General features: G+C 35.9%; 1 protein-coding gene across 2 annotated transcripts in view; it reads left to right on the forward strand.

Annotated features, from left to right (window-relative positions):
- GLRA3 (glycine receptor alpha 3) overlaps nucleotides 1–17,384 on the forward strand; it is a 185,273-nt gene that overhangs the window by 153,198 nt on the left and 14,691 nt on the right. Inside the window, exon 9 of one of the 2 annotated variants that reach the window (XM_004610392.3) lies at nucleotides 2,894–2,938. The exons of the other annotated variant lie outside the window; for it this stretch is intronic. Within the exon in view, the coding sequence (XP_004610449.3) occupies nucleotides 2,894–2,938 (45 nt within the window). The remainder of the gene's footprint in view (nucleotides 1–2,893; nucleotides 2,939–17,384) is intronic. 2 annotated transcript variants of the gene reach the window in all.

Genomic DNA, 17,384 nt, shown 5'->3' on the forward strand with positions numbered 1-17,384 from the left:
TACTTGCAGTTCTAACTGACATCAATCACCAGATGTAACTCTTAAAGTAGTGCCTTTTGGGGTGCAAGTCTGGGATTTCTTTGTTTTCATCAAATATTACATATTCATTAACACTACAGAAAAATACATTAGCATTCATGGAAGAAAGACAGTGTGGTCTCTTTGGGGACATACTTTTGTGTTCAGGCATGTCTTCTCAGTCCCCAGGAGCAACACAGTGATAGGAAATTTTTGCCACGTTCTCTTTTTTAAAAAATTTTATTGAATCACTGTGATATAGTTACAAACTTTCATGTTTGGGTTATAATCACACAATGGTCAAATACCCATACCTCCACCAATGCACATTCCTCACTACCAATATCCCCAGTATACCCCCCTTCCCCACCCTCCCCCTGCCTCCATGGCAGACAATATTCCCCATACTCTCTCTCTACTTTTGGGCATTATGGCTAGAAACATAGACACTGAGAGGGCATCATGTCTGTTCCATTATCTACTTTCGGCACACATCTCCCATCCTGACTGATTCCTCCAGCCATCATTTTCTCAGTGATCCCATCTCTATTCCATTTGCCTTCTCCCCTCCACTCATGAAGCAGGCTTCCAGCTATGGGGAAATCCCCCTGGCCCTTGTATCTCCTGTCCTTGGGTGTCAGCCTCATGTGATGTTATTCTGTACTCCACAAATGAGTACAAGTCCTTTTATGTCTGTACCTCTCTTTCTGACTCATTTCACTTAGCATGGTACTCTCCATGTCTATCCATTTATAAGCAAATTTCATGGCTTCATCTCTCCTAACAGCTGCATAGTATTCCATTGTGTAGATGTACCAAAGTTTCTTTAACCAGTCATCTGTTTTAGGGTACTTGGGCTGTTTCCAGATTTTGGCTATTGTGAATAGTGCTAGAATGAACATATAGGTACAGATGTCATTTTTACTGTGCTTTTCTGCATCCTTGGGATATATTCCCAGAAGTTGTATTGTGGGGTCATATGGAAGCCCAATTTCTAGTTTTTGAAGGACCGTCCATACTGTTTTCCAGAAAGGCTGGACCTGTCAACATTCCCACAACAGTGAGAGAGCATCCCTTTTCCCCACATCCATGCCAGCATTGGTTGCTTTTGTTCTTTTGAATGTGTGCCAGTCTCTGTGGTGTGAGATGATATCTCATTGTTGTTTTGATTTGTATCTCCCTGATGACTAGCGATGTGGAGCATTTTTTCATTACTTTTTGTTTTGCCACATCCTTGCCTGATAGATGATCCCTGGAAGGAATTTTGTTGATAACACCATAGGGAGAACATTGCAAGTTGTGGGAAGTATCTTTCTAATTGGATTTGGATATACAGAATAGGTTATTTCTCTGTATGAAGATTCAAAGTTGTTTATCTTTACTATTTTTTATAAGGGCATTTCCATTTTCTAGAATTTATTTACTCATTTAGATGTAAATATACCATTGCTCATTTTAAAAGCAAATGTTCTTTTACACAACCAAAAAAATAGCAAAATTTATACTACAGAAGCTGTGGCCAAGTTCCAACATATTGGAATACTTCAGCCAAAACATTCACAAATCTTAAAAATAACAACCTCGTATGGTGTGTATTTTTAAAGAATTTTTATAGGATTTGACGTCTTAAAGATTTCTTATGTTTTCTGAATTTCTTACTGCAATTTATAATATTCATAAAACATTTTCAAGTACTATTCTATGATCTCAAAATTAAGTCTATTTACTAATAAGCATATTCTAAAGCTCTAACTTATTCATTCATATCTAATTGACTGATTACTCATCAAAATTATCATCTGCTAATACCCAAGTTCACTGTAGCATGGATGGAACATTAGCTTTCTGATCCATTGGGTAATACATTAAGCCAAAAACAACATTAGTGCTTGCACTTAATCAATTTTTTCATGAGAATAAAGGCATAAATCATACAATATAACTCTGAATGAAAAAATTAACTAACTCTTCTGTACCACCCTGTCCACCCCACTCCATTCTATTTTCTTATGTTTTTTTTTAACCTTTCTTAAGCTTCTTTAGCTTCTTTCTCCCTCTCTACTGCCTACAAGGTCCCTTTATCTGTCATGACACCTGGCACTGGCTGAAACATTATCAAGAATAAAATACTTGCTTCACTGAGTTGAAGTTCTTTTATTCCTAACCTGTTAGAATTGATAAGGGTCATTTTTCCTTTTGAATATCAATCATCAGAAATAAGGTTATACTCATTTATGCCTTTTATTGAAGTTTATAATTTTTACCATTTCATCACCTTCTCCTCCTTTCTATACATGTTAGAAGTATAATCTCTGGGCTATAACCCTAGAAATGAGTATATTTAGAAAATGTCCAAATGAAGCCTAGATTTCACATATTTTTTATTGCTACCATATATTTCAGTAGATAAAACAATAGATTATGTTCTACATGTTCAATACCTTATCAATTCTGATATTTAAAGATACATCCTTACCTAGCAATTCTTAATCAAATGTAGTATCATAAGGATACAATTATTGGATTCCTCTTTTTTCCTTTAGTTCTCGGAAAAACAGGAAGATTAATTTTCTTAGGGATAAGCACTCTAGAATTATACAAAAATGCAAAGGTAGTATCACTTATTCTTTACTAATTCCTAATTGAACTACTCAAGTAGAAAATAGCTCAATTAAGATTTGGTGTAGGAAAACCCACTTTTTAATTCTATACTTTGGGATGAATAACTTGCATATGTGAAAAAATATATTAATCAAATCATATGTATGTTAAAATGATATGTACAGTGAAAACCTATTGTGCATTTATAGTTTATCATAAATGATTTGATTCTCTGGTTTCTCAATCCATCTTGGTTCACATTACTTTCCCACAGACAGAAGCTTTTGCATTGGAGAAGTTTTACCGTTTCTCAGACACGGTAACTTTACTTTCTTAACTCTAAATGGAGGAATGTGGTCATTAGTAAAAAGGTAGATGGCATATTCTGCACCCAGGCAGTGTTTGGTGGGGAAACAGCCTTTTGCATATTTAAAGTTAAGCCATGATAATATCTCTTCAACTCAGAAGGAAAATGTTTTCTAAATTGCCTTATGATCTACCTCACTTCCTGAGAGCATATTTATATTCTTCCCTGAGTCTGACTAATCAGGCTATTTAACCAGTTGAAATATTTTTAAAAATATATTTTCAACAGAAACATTTCATATACCTTATCATGACTTCCATATAACAATCAATCAAAAAATTTTGACAAAATTAGTTGCAAAAGAGATTGGAAATGTGGTTATGCAAACAGGTCCTAAAAATAGTCTGTTGCCAAAAAACAAAGACCTAAAGTTAAAGAATACATAAATGCATTTGTTAAGTATAAGTATCTTTAGAATCCATTCTTAATATTTGTTGAGATAATAAGTGAATGGTTTTGATTTTCGTAGTGACATCCTCAGAAATGGGTGAAAGAATTAGCGTGGCTTGGCTTGAAAATAAATCACAAAAGTCCAGTCCAGTTATATTGCCAAATATTTAGAAACATTGTCTATAGTAAAGTATCAGTGGCTTTACTTGGAGACTCATAATAAGTATGCAGTGATTTGGATGTATATTTACCCAAGACACGTGTGGGAAATCATGTCTGAATTACTAGCCTATTAAATAAAGTTGTTGGGATAAAGTGTATTAAAAAGTTTTTCCCCAGATAACTGAAAGTTGCCACAGTGCTAACTTTGCATGCCAGAGCCCTGGGCTTAATCTCTACTACTACATGACCCTGAATAAACTCCCTAACATGGTAGTGAGTACAAACACCACCAGGTATAGCCTCCAAACCTACTAATTAATTAATTAATCAATCAATCAATCAATCAATCAGTCATTTAATTAATTATCTATCTTCCCACATTGTTCACATCAGACCTTGGTTAAAAACAGATTAAGGGACCAGAGAGTATACTTTGCAGGTTAATCACATGTTCTGTATGCTAGAGGTTTGGCTTCAATCTCCAGCACCGATGTGACAGACGCCTAAGCATAGAGTCAGGAATAAGACCCCAAGCACAGCTGGGTATGGCTCCCCCAAACAAAGCAAGCAATGAGTAGACATAATATTTCATAAGTAAGAGACAAGTTAGATACATATTGGAAAAATCTAAATTTCATAAAACTTAGATCTTGTATTATTTTAAATATTTATCACTATAATGTAGCATACGATTACTCAATTACTTTTCTTTGCAAATAAAATTACACATTTCCCCACTATAGCCATTTCTTCATTTATAATCCCTGAAGAAAAATAATGTCACATAATCCAACTCATTTACTTTGATTATGATAAGTGTTCTTTGAAAAATACCTAATTACATTGAATCTGCATGATCCCTTAGAGTTGCTTCTCTGAATATGTATTTAAACTTACATTAGCCTAAGTTTACGCTTATAGAAGCTTTAGTAGGAAAGATCCTTTTCTGTTTTGTTTTGTTTTGTTTTGTTTTGTTTTGTTTGGGGGCCACACCCAGCGGTACTCAGAGCTTATTCCTGATTTGCACTCAGGGTTAACTCCTGGCGGACTCAGGGGACCATATGGGATGCGAAGGATGAATCAATCCTGAGTTGGTTGATGCAAGGCAAACACCCTTCCTGCTGTACCATGGCTCCAGCCCCAGGAAGGATACATATTTTATTGAATACTGCTTTTAAAAGTAAAGCCAACAAGACTGCTGAAAAATCAGATTTCTCTCTGCAATAGTCAATAGTGCTTATTTTTTAAAAAAGTGATACAAATATATTCATTAGAAATGTGCACCTCCATTTATTTGTATAAGATTCTAATCCTGATGCAAATTTTGAGTCGATCCTTTGCCACTTTTTGAGAATAATTTGTCTCAATATTATAATGCTCTGGGCGGACCAAAGTAATTATTATTTCAAAACAAGCCTGTTATTCTTAAGAAGTCATCTGAAAAACTAAATCTTTAAATCAACATAATCAAAGTGAATCTAAATATTGACCCAAAGCCTTTTACTTTCATGAATATTTGTTTGTCCGAGATTTGTTTTAACACTCAAATTTAATAGGCTAGGCAGGGTAAATAAAATAGATTCAAGTTGGTGTCAACAAGAGACCTGACACTGATGTAAATACTATTCCTAGGAAAGTTTTGATGTAATTAATCATGGCATAGACACTGTGGCAATCTTTGGGAATTTCATCTTTCTTCTCTTTATTTTTTGTCCTATTGTGAACAAATACAAGTTTGCTCTGATGTCCAAGTTTCCCCCCCTTACACTGCCATAGCTTGCTCGGTGCTGGTTCCTCACTGCACCCTAGATGCTTCCTCCCAATGCTGTGTATGTGTGGGTGTATGCATGAGATGAAAGATATCTACTATAAATTGCTCTTCCCATGTATGAAATCATGAATTTTGTCCTAGAGAGTTAGAAATACTTGCACAAATATTTTTGAACAGATGTGACTGAGAGCTGTGGATGATATGGGATTGCTTTAATACATTTTCATGCGGCTTCTTCGGCATTGCTATGTAATGATGCAGTGATTTGCTGAGAGAGAAAACATACAGTATAGAACTACTTCTACCTGCATTTTCTTGCTTATTTTTGTATAGTAAATATTAATATGAACATAAGTGAAGTAAGAATGGACCAGTGGTCTAGGTTTAAGAACTAACGCGCAAATTTTTACTTTATTAAGCTCACTGGTTATCTTTTCTTAAAATACTATTGACTGCATTTTTAATTATCTGTACAAGAACATAATTATTTTACTTGCTCATGTATTTATATGCTGCCCTACCTCAAAAACCAAAGTGAAGATAACTTCCAAGAATAGCAAATAACAATATTTCTGCCTTATATCTTTTGTTAACTCTATGGCCTTAAGACAAATACAAACATACATATATTTGATTTTGGCTTACATGATGTGGCTATCCTAGTTGAAAATTCTGTAGCCCCATATACACTACATTATTAAATTAAGTTTCCATTCTCTGTCAGTTTATATGATGCTATGAAGTGTACTATAATTTTTCAATGGCCAAATGCTTCCTGAAATTTTCTTTGATACACACCTAAAGAAATACAGTTCCCAATAATTTCATGTTAAATTCAGTTTGATTGTTTCTGATTAAAAGGGGTTAGAAAATTGTATCCCCTAGAGTAAAACAAAAGTTGGAACAACGTTTTTTCTACAAACATATGGTTAAATACATATCTTTCTAAAAGCTTTATCCCTTTGAAATATGTTTAGAAAAACAATATTCTAGAAAGTGCTATAGTCTCTACTGTAATTTCATACGTATTTTGTGCCTTTCTTCTCAAAGTTAACAAAATAGATGCATTTAATGAATTTTACATATGATGTCTACTGTAATTAATTTTATGTCTTCATAATTAGGAGTTGATGCCGAAAGAACTAAGCATATTGTGCTAGAAATATGTATATTTAAAAATATATTTCATTATATTGCATAAAATATACTTATTACATTTTTCATTACATCTCATGTAAGGCACTTCTCTGTTAAGCTTACATTTTACTCTTTAGCAATTGTCAAACCATCTAAGAATTTTAACTTAAAATATCAAGCATAAACCTGACTAATTCATAGTAAATTTCTGTATAATGCATTTATAGCAATGCAAGGTACTCATGGTGACTACATTTTTAAAGATAGTTTTTCAAAAATTAAGAATTGGTCAGAACTGCATTGATTTTAAGCTTCCTACTTTAATACAAATTAATATTGAAATATTAATCTAGTACTGATTCCATAAAATTATTACTTTTTATACTTTTATCTTATCTAGAATATTGGTAAGTCGTGATAATTAGCTCCCTTCCAAAATTCACAGGCTTTGAAATTATGTAATTACATCAATGCATGGCAATTAAAAGAAAATTAAAGGAAGAAGTTTGGGATAAGGTATTCAATATCTGATTGTATAATTTTATTAAAAGTTCCTTTATACAATAAAGAGCACCTCAAAAATATCTTCTAGGGAAGACAACGTGAGGTGCAAATTGAACTCTGAACAGCAGAGTTCAGATACTGTTTGGGACCGAGGGGCAGTCTTGAGATGAAGTGCAGTGTTTGATTTATAGGTTTAATTGAACATCACATATACACATGATGATTTTTAGGGACACAAATCTGAAATACATATAACGGAAAAAGTGCCTTCAATAAAAACATTTCTTAAAAGACATAAAACTAGATAGATACCAAGAAACTGGGAAGGAGCTAATTAAGACATGTGATAGAGTCATAAATTACCTAACAGTACTTAAGACATTTGATTTTCAAATTTCCAACCCAAAATTTGGACCATCCTCTCTCTATAAACATATACATATTATTAAAAAATGAAAACTATTTTTGTTACTACACACATTTTGTAATTCAAGTGCATAGTGTATTTTAATAAATAAATCACTTCATGTTCTTTACTGTTGCCAGAAAATAAATACTTGAACAGGAAACTTAAATTAGAACACATCTTTATGAAAAATTTGAAGTTTCTATTTCAATTCCCATATTAATCAGAAAGACATTTGGTGGTATAATTGTTAGGGAAATTATTTTCCAGATACTTTTATTAAAGCAAGAATATTTAACTACTATTATCTAATGTAATTATTCAAAGGCTGTTTTCCAAGATATATCCAGGTCAGGTAATACCTTCAAAAGTGAATACAGATACAGATCATATATAGCTGTCATAACGCTGTACCTAGAAACAGCCTGGCTTAAATATAATATTTATTAGGAAATAAAATGTAGCTCTTGGGGCCAGAGCAGTAGTACAACAGATAAGGTGTTTGCCTTTCATGTGCCCAATGCAGTTTCAATCCCTGGAATGCTTAGAGTAATTCCTGAGTAGTAACCCTGAGCATTGCCCTTGTGGCCCCAAAACAAAGCAAAACAAACACTTTCTCGATATTAACACAAAAGTTAAGACAGAATGTGTTTGCATAGCTCATCACTGAAAATGCATACTACAGAATGTACCAGGAATTCAGAAAATGTCACATCACTTGAATTCATATGAACTTTGAAAGTTGCATTGTGCATGTGGGAAACTTGTTTTTAACAACTTGACTATGAATTATACTCACCTAAGAGGGCTCACTGGAAACACAATTCTAGGGATATTAACCTAATAGATCCTGAGTCAAAATCTCTGCAGTGGAGCTCTTGAAAACTAAATTAGCAGATACTCTAGAGATTCTAAGACAGGTGTTACATGCGCCATGGCATGAGAGACATGAGAGACATTGCCTTCCCTTAAATATTACTGTTGCAGACGCAAAGAATGATAATTTTTTTTGCAAGTTGTTTCGAGCTTTCAAAATGAACCTAAGCTCCATGAAAATGATTGTTTACATTTTTCAAATGTGCCATTTTAACGGAAGCTACTACTCAAATGTGAAGTTGCTGTGTTCAGTAGAGCACCCAAACATTCTGACTGTGGGTCTGAGGGCACCATGTGACAGACTTAGAAGACAGAAATAGCTTTTGGCTCATATGTCATGTCCTAAACTGCAGGAAAGGATAAACAGCTGATACAGTTCAGCTATTTGAGAGATTACTGAAGTCCCACTCCTGTACAGGGCAGAGAGGAATTCCTTCCTTCCTTCTTTCTTTCTTTCTTTCTTTCTTTCTTTCTTTCTTTCTTTCTTTCTTTCTTTCTTTCTTTCTTTCTTTCTTTCTTTCTTTCTTTCTTTCTTTCTTTCTTTCTTTCTTTCTTTCTTTCCTTTCTCTTTCTTTCTTTCTTTCTTTCTTTCTTTCTTTCTTTCTTTCTTTCTTTCTTTCTTTCTTTCCTTCTTTTCTTTCTTTCTCTCTTTCTTTCTTTCTTTCTTTCTTTCTTTCTTTCTTTCTTTCTTTCTTTCTTTCTTTCTTTCTTTCTTTCTTTCTTTCTTCCTTCCTTCCTTCCTTCCTTCCTCTCTCTCTCTCTTCTCTCTTTCTTTCTTTCTTTCTTTCTTTCTTTCTTTCTTTCTTTCTTTCTTTCTTTCTTTCTTTCTTTCTTTCTTTCTTTCTTCCTTCCTTCCTTCCTTCCTTCCTCTCTCTCTCTCTCTCTTTCTTTCTTTCTTTCTTTCTTTCTTTCTCTTTCTTTCTTTCTTTCTTTCTTTCTTTCTTTCTTTCTTTCTTTCTTTCTTTCTTTCTTTCTTTCTTTCTTTCTTTCTTTCTTTCTTTCTTTCTTTCTTTCTTTCTTTCTTTCTGGGTTTTGGGGCCACACCCGGCAATGCTCAGAGGTTTCTCCTGGTTTTGCAGGGATGCCAGGATTCAAATCTGGGTCTGTTGCATGTAAGGCAAATGCTTAACTTGCTGTACTCTCGCTCTGACCTCTGACTTCCTCTTTAAATAAATAGATAAAGAGTAATAGTAACAATCCCCTCCACTGGAAAGTGCAAATACAGTTGATTCCCACAGCCATTGTACTGAGTAAGCAGGAAAACCTTGAGGTGGAAGGGACAGTGGTGTCACTGTGTAGCTGCCCAGCCTGACATTTTCACCACCAGAAACCTCAACCTCCCAAAGATATTCTTCCTTAACTGTCTCTCATGGCCCACATGCTCCCCAGTGAACGAGAAAGCCAGTCTTTCACTCTCCTGATCATCTAATCTTGAATAATAAATATTTTTATTAGTGATTCCAATTTCTACCTAACCCCTGCTCCGTGAACAGATGGTCTGTGATACACCCTTCTACATTGGGCTCTTGGGCATTTATACACTAGTCAGCTTGAAATATATGTCTTTGTCTTAAAGACTCTGTTTCAAGAGCCAAACTGATATGAAAAAAAAAGAAAAGAAAAACCTTGTTCCCGATCATTAATGGTGTTTTCAGCTGTGGCTTCTGTTACAGTATAAACAAAGCCCCAAATGGACTAACAAGCTATTCCTGCCAAAATCCATTTAATTCTCTCGAAGCCATGGGCAAAAGTCCCAAGTATTCCATCTGCCAGCTTTGTGTTAGCACTTATCATCAAGAGATTCAACCCAAAGGCGAATGTCAAGCAGTTTTCTCCTTATTAATATTCAGGACAAAGGCTCACTGCATCAGAGGCTTCTCTGGACCACAGAAGAATCTGTCACAGTTCTGCCCGTCTCTAGCTGCATGGCCTGATCACAGTGGTTATATCTGGGGACAGAGGATATGTCACAGTTCTACCCATCTCTAGTTGCAGGACCTGATTATAGTGGTTACATCTGGGGACAGTCTAAGACTAGGGCACTTGACATTCTCGAACTTTTTTTTTCTCTTTGGGTTATACCCGGCAATGATGCACAGGGTTAACTCCAGGCAAATGCCCTAACTGCTGGACTATTGCTCCAGCCCCACTCTCAAACTTTTTGAACCAGCACCCTGATGGGACAAATTTAGCATAATTTAATTTGATTGTACCTGTAATTTCTATAAATAACTGTATCTCCTATCTTGGGATATTTTTAATTGGACCATTTAACAAGAGTCTAAGACCTTGTTACCTTAGACTCAGACCGTTTGCCTGAGTCTAAGGTAAGATCACTAGTGAGGGACACAAGAATCTTGAAATATCCATGCACATTGCTCTGAGAGCAAAGATAGTTCTTTTAATAGTGACATGTTGTTCTCAAGTCAGCCCATCTGTCAACTTACTTTTACTGCTTCTAAGGCAGACATTGTCATTTGAGCATGCACCTTCTGAACAGGCGTTTCCATTGGTGACCCATGGGGTTTACTTTGTGCCTCAGTAGGAAGATGATGATGAAATTTCTGCTATTCTGAATAGCTTACCAGAGATTCCATCACAGCTTCTATTCTAGGCTACAATTTCCATAGACAGGATGTTCCCAAATCCAAATGATATCCCTGAGAATGCTCTAGAATGGGCTGGAATGATAGCATGGTAGAATGGTAGAGCCTTGCATGCGGCTGACCTGGGTTCAATTCCTCCATGCCTTTCAGAGAACCTGGCAAGCTACCCAGAGTATTCTGCTCGCACAGCAAAGCCTGGCAAGATACCTGTGGCATATTCAATATGCCAAAAACAGTAATAACAAGTCTCACAATGGAGATGTTACTGGTGCCCACTTGAGCAAATCAATGAGCAGCAAGATGACAGTGATACAGTGATGCTCCTGAATATACCATCTTCATTTTTTCAGGAACTTTAAACCGAAATGACATTTTGGAATTACCCATGATATGATAGCAGTAGACCTAAAATAAGTTCATGGCTTTCAGATCCCTTCACTTTAGGGCACTGTTTTACCAGCAATCAAGAAAATGTCACTCTTCGTTCAAATAGATTAGACCACTGATGGCATCAGAGTTTTTGAATCTAGGATCCCAGTAGCCACTTTAGGCTACAACTGTTAAACTTTTCCCCATAGAAATTCATTTATGTATATCCTGATAGCAGATTTATGTAGAGTCTATGGATTTTAAGACTTTAGGGAAGTGAATTTGATCTATTGTTTGATAGCTATAGTTAACTTAAGCTGTTCCAGATTTGATTATTAGCCCTTTATATCCTTTTGAATTCATTCTTTTGTCCAGGGTCGATAGAAATTTCAAATGAATCTGCCAGATTTGTAATAGTGCCACAATGTATTTCTCTATAGAAACATCCCTAAGAGATAGCAGAGTTTTTCCTCTTCTGGATTGTCAGTCATCTCTGGTGGGGTTTACCTCATTTATTTCCAGAAGCAGCACTGAAGGGGAAAGATTAATCTCCTATTAGTTCTTTCATGTGCCTCTAATTTCCAACCCTCCGATTTTTCTATAGGAAGGGAAGGTTACATTTATCATCAACCAAATTTCTCTCGGCAGTCCAATGAATCTAATTTCCTAACCTAACTCTTAAGTTTAGGACAATAAGCTCTAGAATTCAAGTTTAAGTAAGCAACAAATTAAAGCTTACTCTTTGGCTTACTCTTCATGAAGACATACACTACGGCGTGCTTGGTTTTTCTTTGCGAATACTGGGGACCATTCCATGGGCAGAGTTACTCCAGGTGGTGTTTGGGGCACCTTGAAATTCTAAGGGTCAATTCCTCACACATAGGCAGGGCATGTGTGCTACAGTTTGAGTCACTTATCTGGCTTTGTATTTGACTTGTTTTTAGATTGAGATGGAGAGGGAAGCATTAGTCAATTCTATCACAACATACCCATCTCTTTCATCCTTTGAAACTTAAAGAGCCTTCATCAGTTCCACTATGGTAAAAGGTGCAAAAGGATTTCACAGTAAATCTAAGTGGTCAGTAGTCAGGATATATGGCATATTCTCTTTACTAAATACCCAACAGGCATATTCTCTTTACTAAATACCCAACAGATCTAACCTAGAGAAAATTAATGAGAAGATAGCACCCCTGTGTCTCAATCAGAGAGTTCTTATTATCATTCTGGTATAATTTAATAGATATCATAAAGGAAAATTTCTGCAATCATAGGTATTGCCACCCTATGATGCATGCAATTGTCATTGAACTAATAAGCTAATAAACTATAGTGCATGCAATTATCATTGAACTAATAAACAACTACCCAAGATTAAACAAAGGTTCTTAATTAGTAATGTCCCTTATTCAGTAGTCACATCGTTTCCTTTTCCAAAACATATCCATTTGCCAGAAGTCAGGGCCCCTCCTGAATAGATCTAAGGCTCTTGTTTCCTTGATTTCACATATTTTGTTTTTGAACAGGGCATAATATCTACTCCAAAGCACTACTCCCCTGCCTCTGACCCATCGGCTTCTCCGTTAATCTTAGCAGTGACTTCTACTTCTCCAGCAGCACCTCTGGACACTGTGTGCTGCCAAGTAATGATGTCCCCAGATGTATCCCTCAGCTCTGGCCAACTGTAACCCCACCATTACTATGGAAACCCTCTCCACACCGGGCAAGGAGATCCTGGCTTTCCGTTGACCTTCGCTGTTTCAATGGCCTGGACAGGTGGTCCAAATTCAGCCACCTGGTTTCTTTTGTTATTGTCCCCATTGGCTTCACTTCTGAAAGAAGCAGATTTTGCAGCATTCCTTAAGGGAAGCAGCTGCCGGAACTGAAAGAGATTTCCTGCCTCCCAGCTGGCAACAGTGTGCCAGGAAATCTTTTAGAGAAATCCTCTAACTTTTCACTCTGTTCATTCTATATCTTCCCAACCACTGTAAGAGGACTAGCAGACTGAAGAACCTCTAGGAATGATCTTTCTTCTGAATCGCTCAGATTTTATTTTCCCATCAGTGACACCCAGTATGGCATCTGTTAGCCTAAGTGTGCCTATGTATCACATCTACCCTCTTTTCTCCCTCCTCCAAAATAGAGAACCCATGTCTGAGGGACTCTCCTTCTCACTGTGTCTATCGGCATTTTAGGCCACAGGATTGGGTTTGGATGGGCTTGTTATTAAATATATATCTTTTTAATTTCTACTCTAGGACTGGAGGGATAGCACAGTGGATAGGGCATTTGCCTTGCACGTGGTTGACCAAAGTTCGAATCCTCAATCCTTCTCAGAGAGCCTGGCAAAATACCGAGAATATCTCGCCCGCTCGGCAGAGCCTGGCAAGCTACCCGTGGTGTATTCGATATGCCAAGAACAGTAACAACAAGTCTCACAATGGAGACGTTACTGATGCCTGCTCGAGCAAATCAATGAGCAATGGGATGACAATGCTACAGTGCTACAGGCAATCACTGTATCACTGTATCACTGTCATCCTGTTGCTCATTGATTTGCTCGAGCGGGCAACAGTAACGTCTCCATTGTGAGACTTGTTGCTGTTTTTGGCACATCGAATACACCATGGGTAGCTTGCCAGGCTCTGCCATGCAGGTGAGATACTCTCGGTAGCTTGCTGGGCTTTCCAAGAGGGACTGAGGAATTGAACCTGGGTCAGCCACAGGTTATGTCACCTCTGCTTTGATCTTCATTCTGTTTTTAATTCTTACCTTCTTATGCCAGTACCATTAGAATAATTGCTTCTTTAAAAGGGCATTCTGTTTCACAGAATGGAAAGGAAAGGAAAGAATCAGGCACTTCCTGTCTCGGCATAGGGTCACACCACAACAAGGTTCCCCCACCGCAAGAGAGTGCTTGATTAGGCTCCAACCAAATAATTCCTGAATGTAAATACAGTAGCAATTGGAGAGTAAACATTCATACCAGTGCTTTTCATGCTAAATCACGCAAAACTAAATAATAATCAGCTAGTCAATTAACCAAAAGATCCTAGAGAGTGTAAACTGCCCAGGCTTCTGAGGGTATTTCTCAGCAGTCTCAGATCCTTTATCCTGTAACTTTTTTGTCCAGACTGGTAACTAAGGGAACTTGTGGCTACTACTGAGCACTAGAAATAAGAAACCTGAATTGAGATGTTGTAAATGCCAATTTAACAACTCACTGTGAAATAAAGAATATGAGGCCAGAGAAAGACTACAGCAGCTTAAGATTTTGCCTTACAAATTGCTGACCTGGATTCGATCCCTGGTACCACATACGGTCCCTGGAAGAACCATCAGGAGAGATCCCTTAGCACAGAGGCAGGGGTAAACACTGAGCACCACTGGATGTGGATCCAAAACAAAATACTATATCCATTTTGACTTTAAGTAAATATTTGAATAACATTTAGGACATGCAAAGTTTTTAAGTGTTTTTTTAAAAGTGGTTTATAAGTTTTATAATTTTTGAGTGTTTTAACTAATCATTGATTTCAAATTATTAAAATGTAGCCAATTTTTAATCTAACACAACAATGGGGTACTTCACATTGTGCCTCACTTTCATTTCTGTTCGACAGGGCTCTACTACAATCACTGGTTTCCAGAGTTACATACCTAAGTTTGCAGAGTACTGACATTAAGATTAAGGGCAGTGCTACCCTTATGTGACACAATTGGAACTCTGATTTCATCTGTTTTGTTTTTTTTTCTTTTTGGGTCACACCCAGCAATGCACAGAGGTTACTCCTGGCTTTGCACTTAGGAATTACTCCTGCTGGTGCTCAGGAGAACATATGGGATGCTGGGAATCAAACCCAGGTTGGCCGCGTGCAAGGCAAATGCCCTACCTGCTATACTGTCGCTCCAACCCCTCTGCTTTTATCTTGAGATCAGATGATACCAGTATTTACTTACTTACTCTTAGTTCTGGTTTTCTTCCCCCTTAGTTGCACAAAGATAATCAATTAATAGGAAACAAAGACTTGCACCCTGGACCACATCCCCTTCAGTTTTATCTCATGATAGCCACTGTCAATTCAACAAGGTGTACCTTTATGCCATTCATCTTCCACTCTTAAATCATCTTCCACTCTTTTTTTTCCGGCATTCCTCCCCAAACTCAGAGCATAGCACCCCAGTCTCATAGTCTCACCAGGATGTTTGGTCACCGTGAATCTGAGCAAGTCTTAAAAAGCCAACTCAGTTTCTGTCACTGCTACTGAGGTTATAGATTCTATTAAAGTCTCCAGACACTTTCACCTATTAGAATATTTATGTGGGGTTAGAGGAGTTTCAGAGTCAGAACAATCAGACACAGTGTCTGTTTCATTGGGGGGCTTGGTGGTTACTCAAGAATCCAGTGCCCAGCCTGCTTTGTTCCTAGCCCTCATGGGCCATGTAGCTATAGATTGTTTGGACAAAGTAAGGACATTTATGATCACCCGTTATTGAGGAAACTGTTTTCTACGAAACCTTTTTGCTATTTGGTTGCATGTCTCTAAGATCTTCATGGGCCTGAAAACTCGCCCAAGCACACAACACACAGGTAACATCCTTCACTGTAAATGCTCTCACTCCACATTCTGCATTTAGCTGCTACTCCTGTATTAAAGAAAATATTGCTGGAAGACACTGAGATCATTGTCAGTAATCCTGAAATTACTCTCAGGTTACTCTTAACTCAAAGTCAGTTATGTAGAAAGATACAGTTGAGAAAAATGGTGCTCACTAAATATATTTCTCTTAAACATCTGAATTTTGTCATGATCATTTGAGAGTCTTTAAAGGTGCAAATGAAATAAACTCTACATAACAATAACTACAAAAGAACATGATGGATTCTCCTTTGTTAACACAGAAGCTTAGAACTGAAATCTTAGCTTTTTGAATTTTTTTTTTTTGGTAATCAACCTCCCAGTTTCTTAAATTAATATCAAAATACTTCATTGTAAATGCTCATTGAGTTACTTTTTTGTTCTCTTCAGAGACACTAATATCTTAAAATGCATATTTTAAAATGTTATAGTTTGAAAGGCTAAAATTCTGATTGCACACAAAAATTTTACAGATTTTCCAGGAGACCCACATTTTTCTTCTGAAATACAAATTCCAGCATGATTTACTAAATTATAAGGATGAATTTTTTCCACTTATATAAGACTAGCTGAATTTATAATAGAGATACTTTTTTTCAAGGTAAAGAAAAGTTAAAGTCAACAATGGTTTAGCCCTAACATTTCTATGAAAGACTATTATAAATAAATTTTCTTATTAAAGACTACTAAAATTCATATTTTATTATTTTGCAAGGCTATAGCAGTATTTAATGAGTCTATTGATCTCTGCTTATATACTTCCAAGATAATTTTTACAAGAGTTAAATCAATTGTGAATTAATTTTCTTTCTAATATTACCACCAAAAGTACTCTCAGGGATATAACTACTTTTTCAAAAACCATCTTTTATATTTTTAATTTTAGTAGCAAAAAATCAAATTACTGGATAATCTTCTACTGTTGCATTCTAAATAAATGCATTGTCATAATTCATTAATGTATTTTGTTGTAAGCTTTTAAAAACCATGTTTTCCTGTCATAAACATATTTCATTAGTTATTTTTTTTTAGAAAATTTGTCCTTTAAATTTTGGTATTATGTACCAAATTTATAGTTATATATATATGTAATATGTATCTACATATATATGGGAAATACAGTTAACAAAAGTTAAGAGAAAACATCACCTTTAAGAATAACAAATAAACTGTCAGTTTTCTTTCATAATTCTACCTAACTAATGTACATGACAAGTAATTCAATGTAAATTAGAATAATCTTCAAAGTAGGTTAGATGAAAGCAGAATTAACAATAAGGCTAACAAAAGCCAAGTCCTGTTCTGATATAAACTTTAAGGAATTTGATATTGCAGAGAACAAGAATGACAATGTCTACCTCAACAGAAAAGAAAGCTTGTCAATGACCCTGATTGTTTTCCTTCTGACATTTATAATTTACATACTATTTACATTGAAAGTGATAGCATAACATAATCTAGTACGTGATCATTTATCTAACATGTTTCCCAGTAAATGTTTTGCTCAATTGACTTCACTATTCGTTAGATATGTAGA

The sequence above is a fragment of the Sorex araneus genome, chromosome 1 (assembly GCF_027595985.1).
Source record: "Sorex araneus isolate mSorAra2 chromosome 1, mSorAra2.pri, whole genome shotgun sequence".
Lineage (NCBI taxonomy): Eukaryota > Metazoa > Chordata > Mammalia > Eulipotyphla > Soricidae > Sorex > Sorex araneus.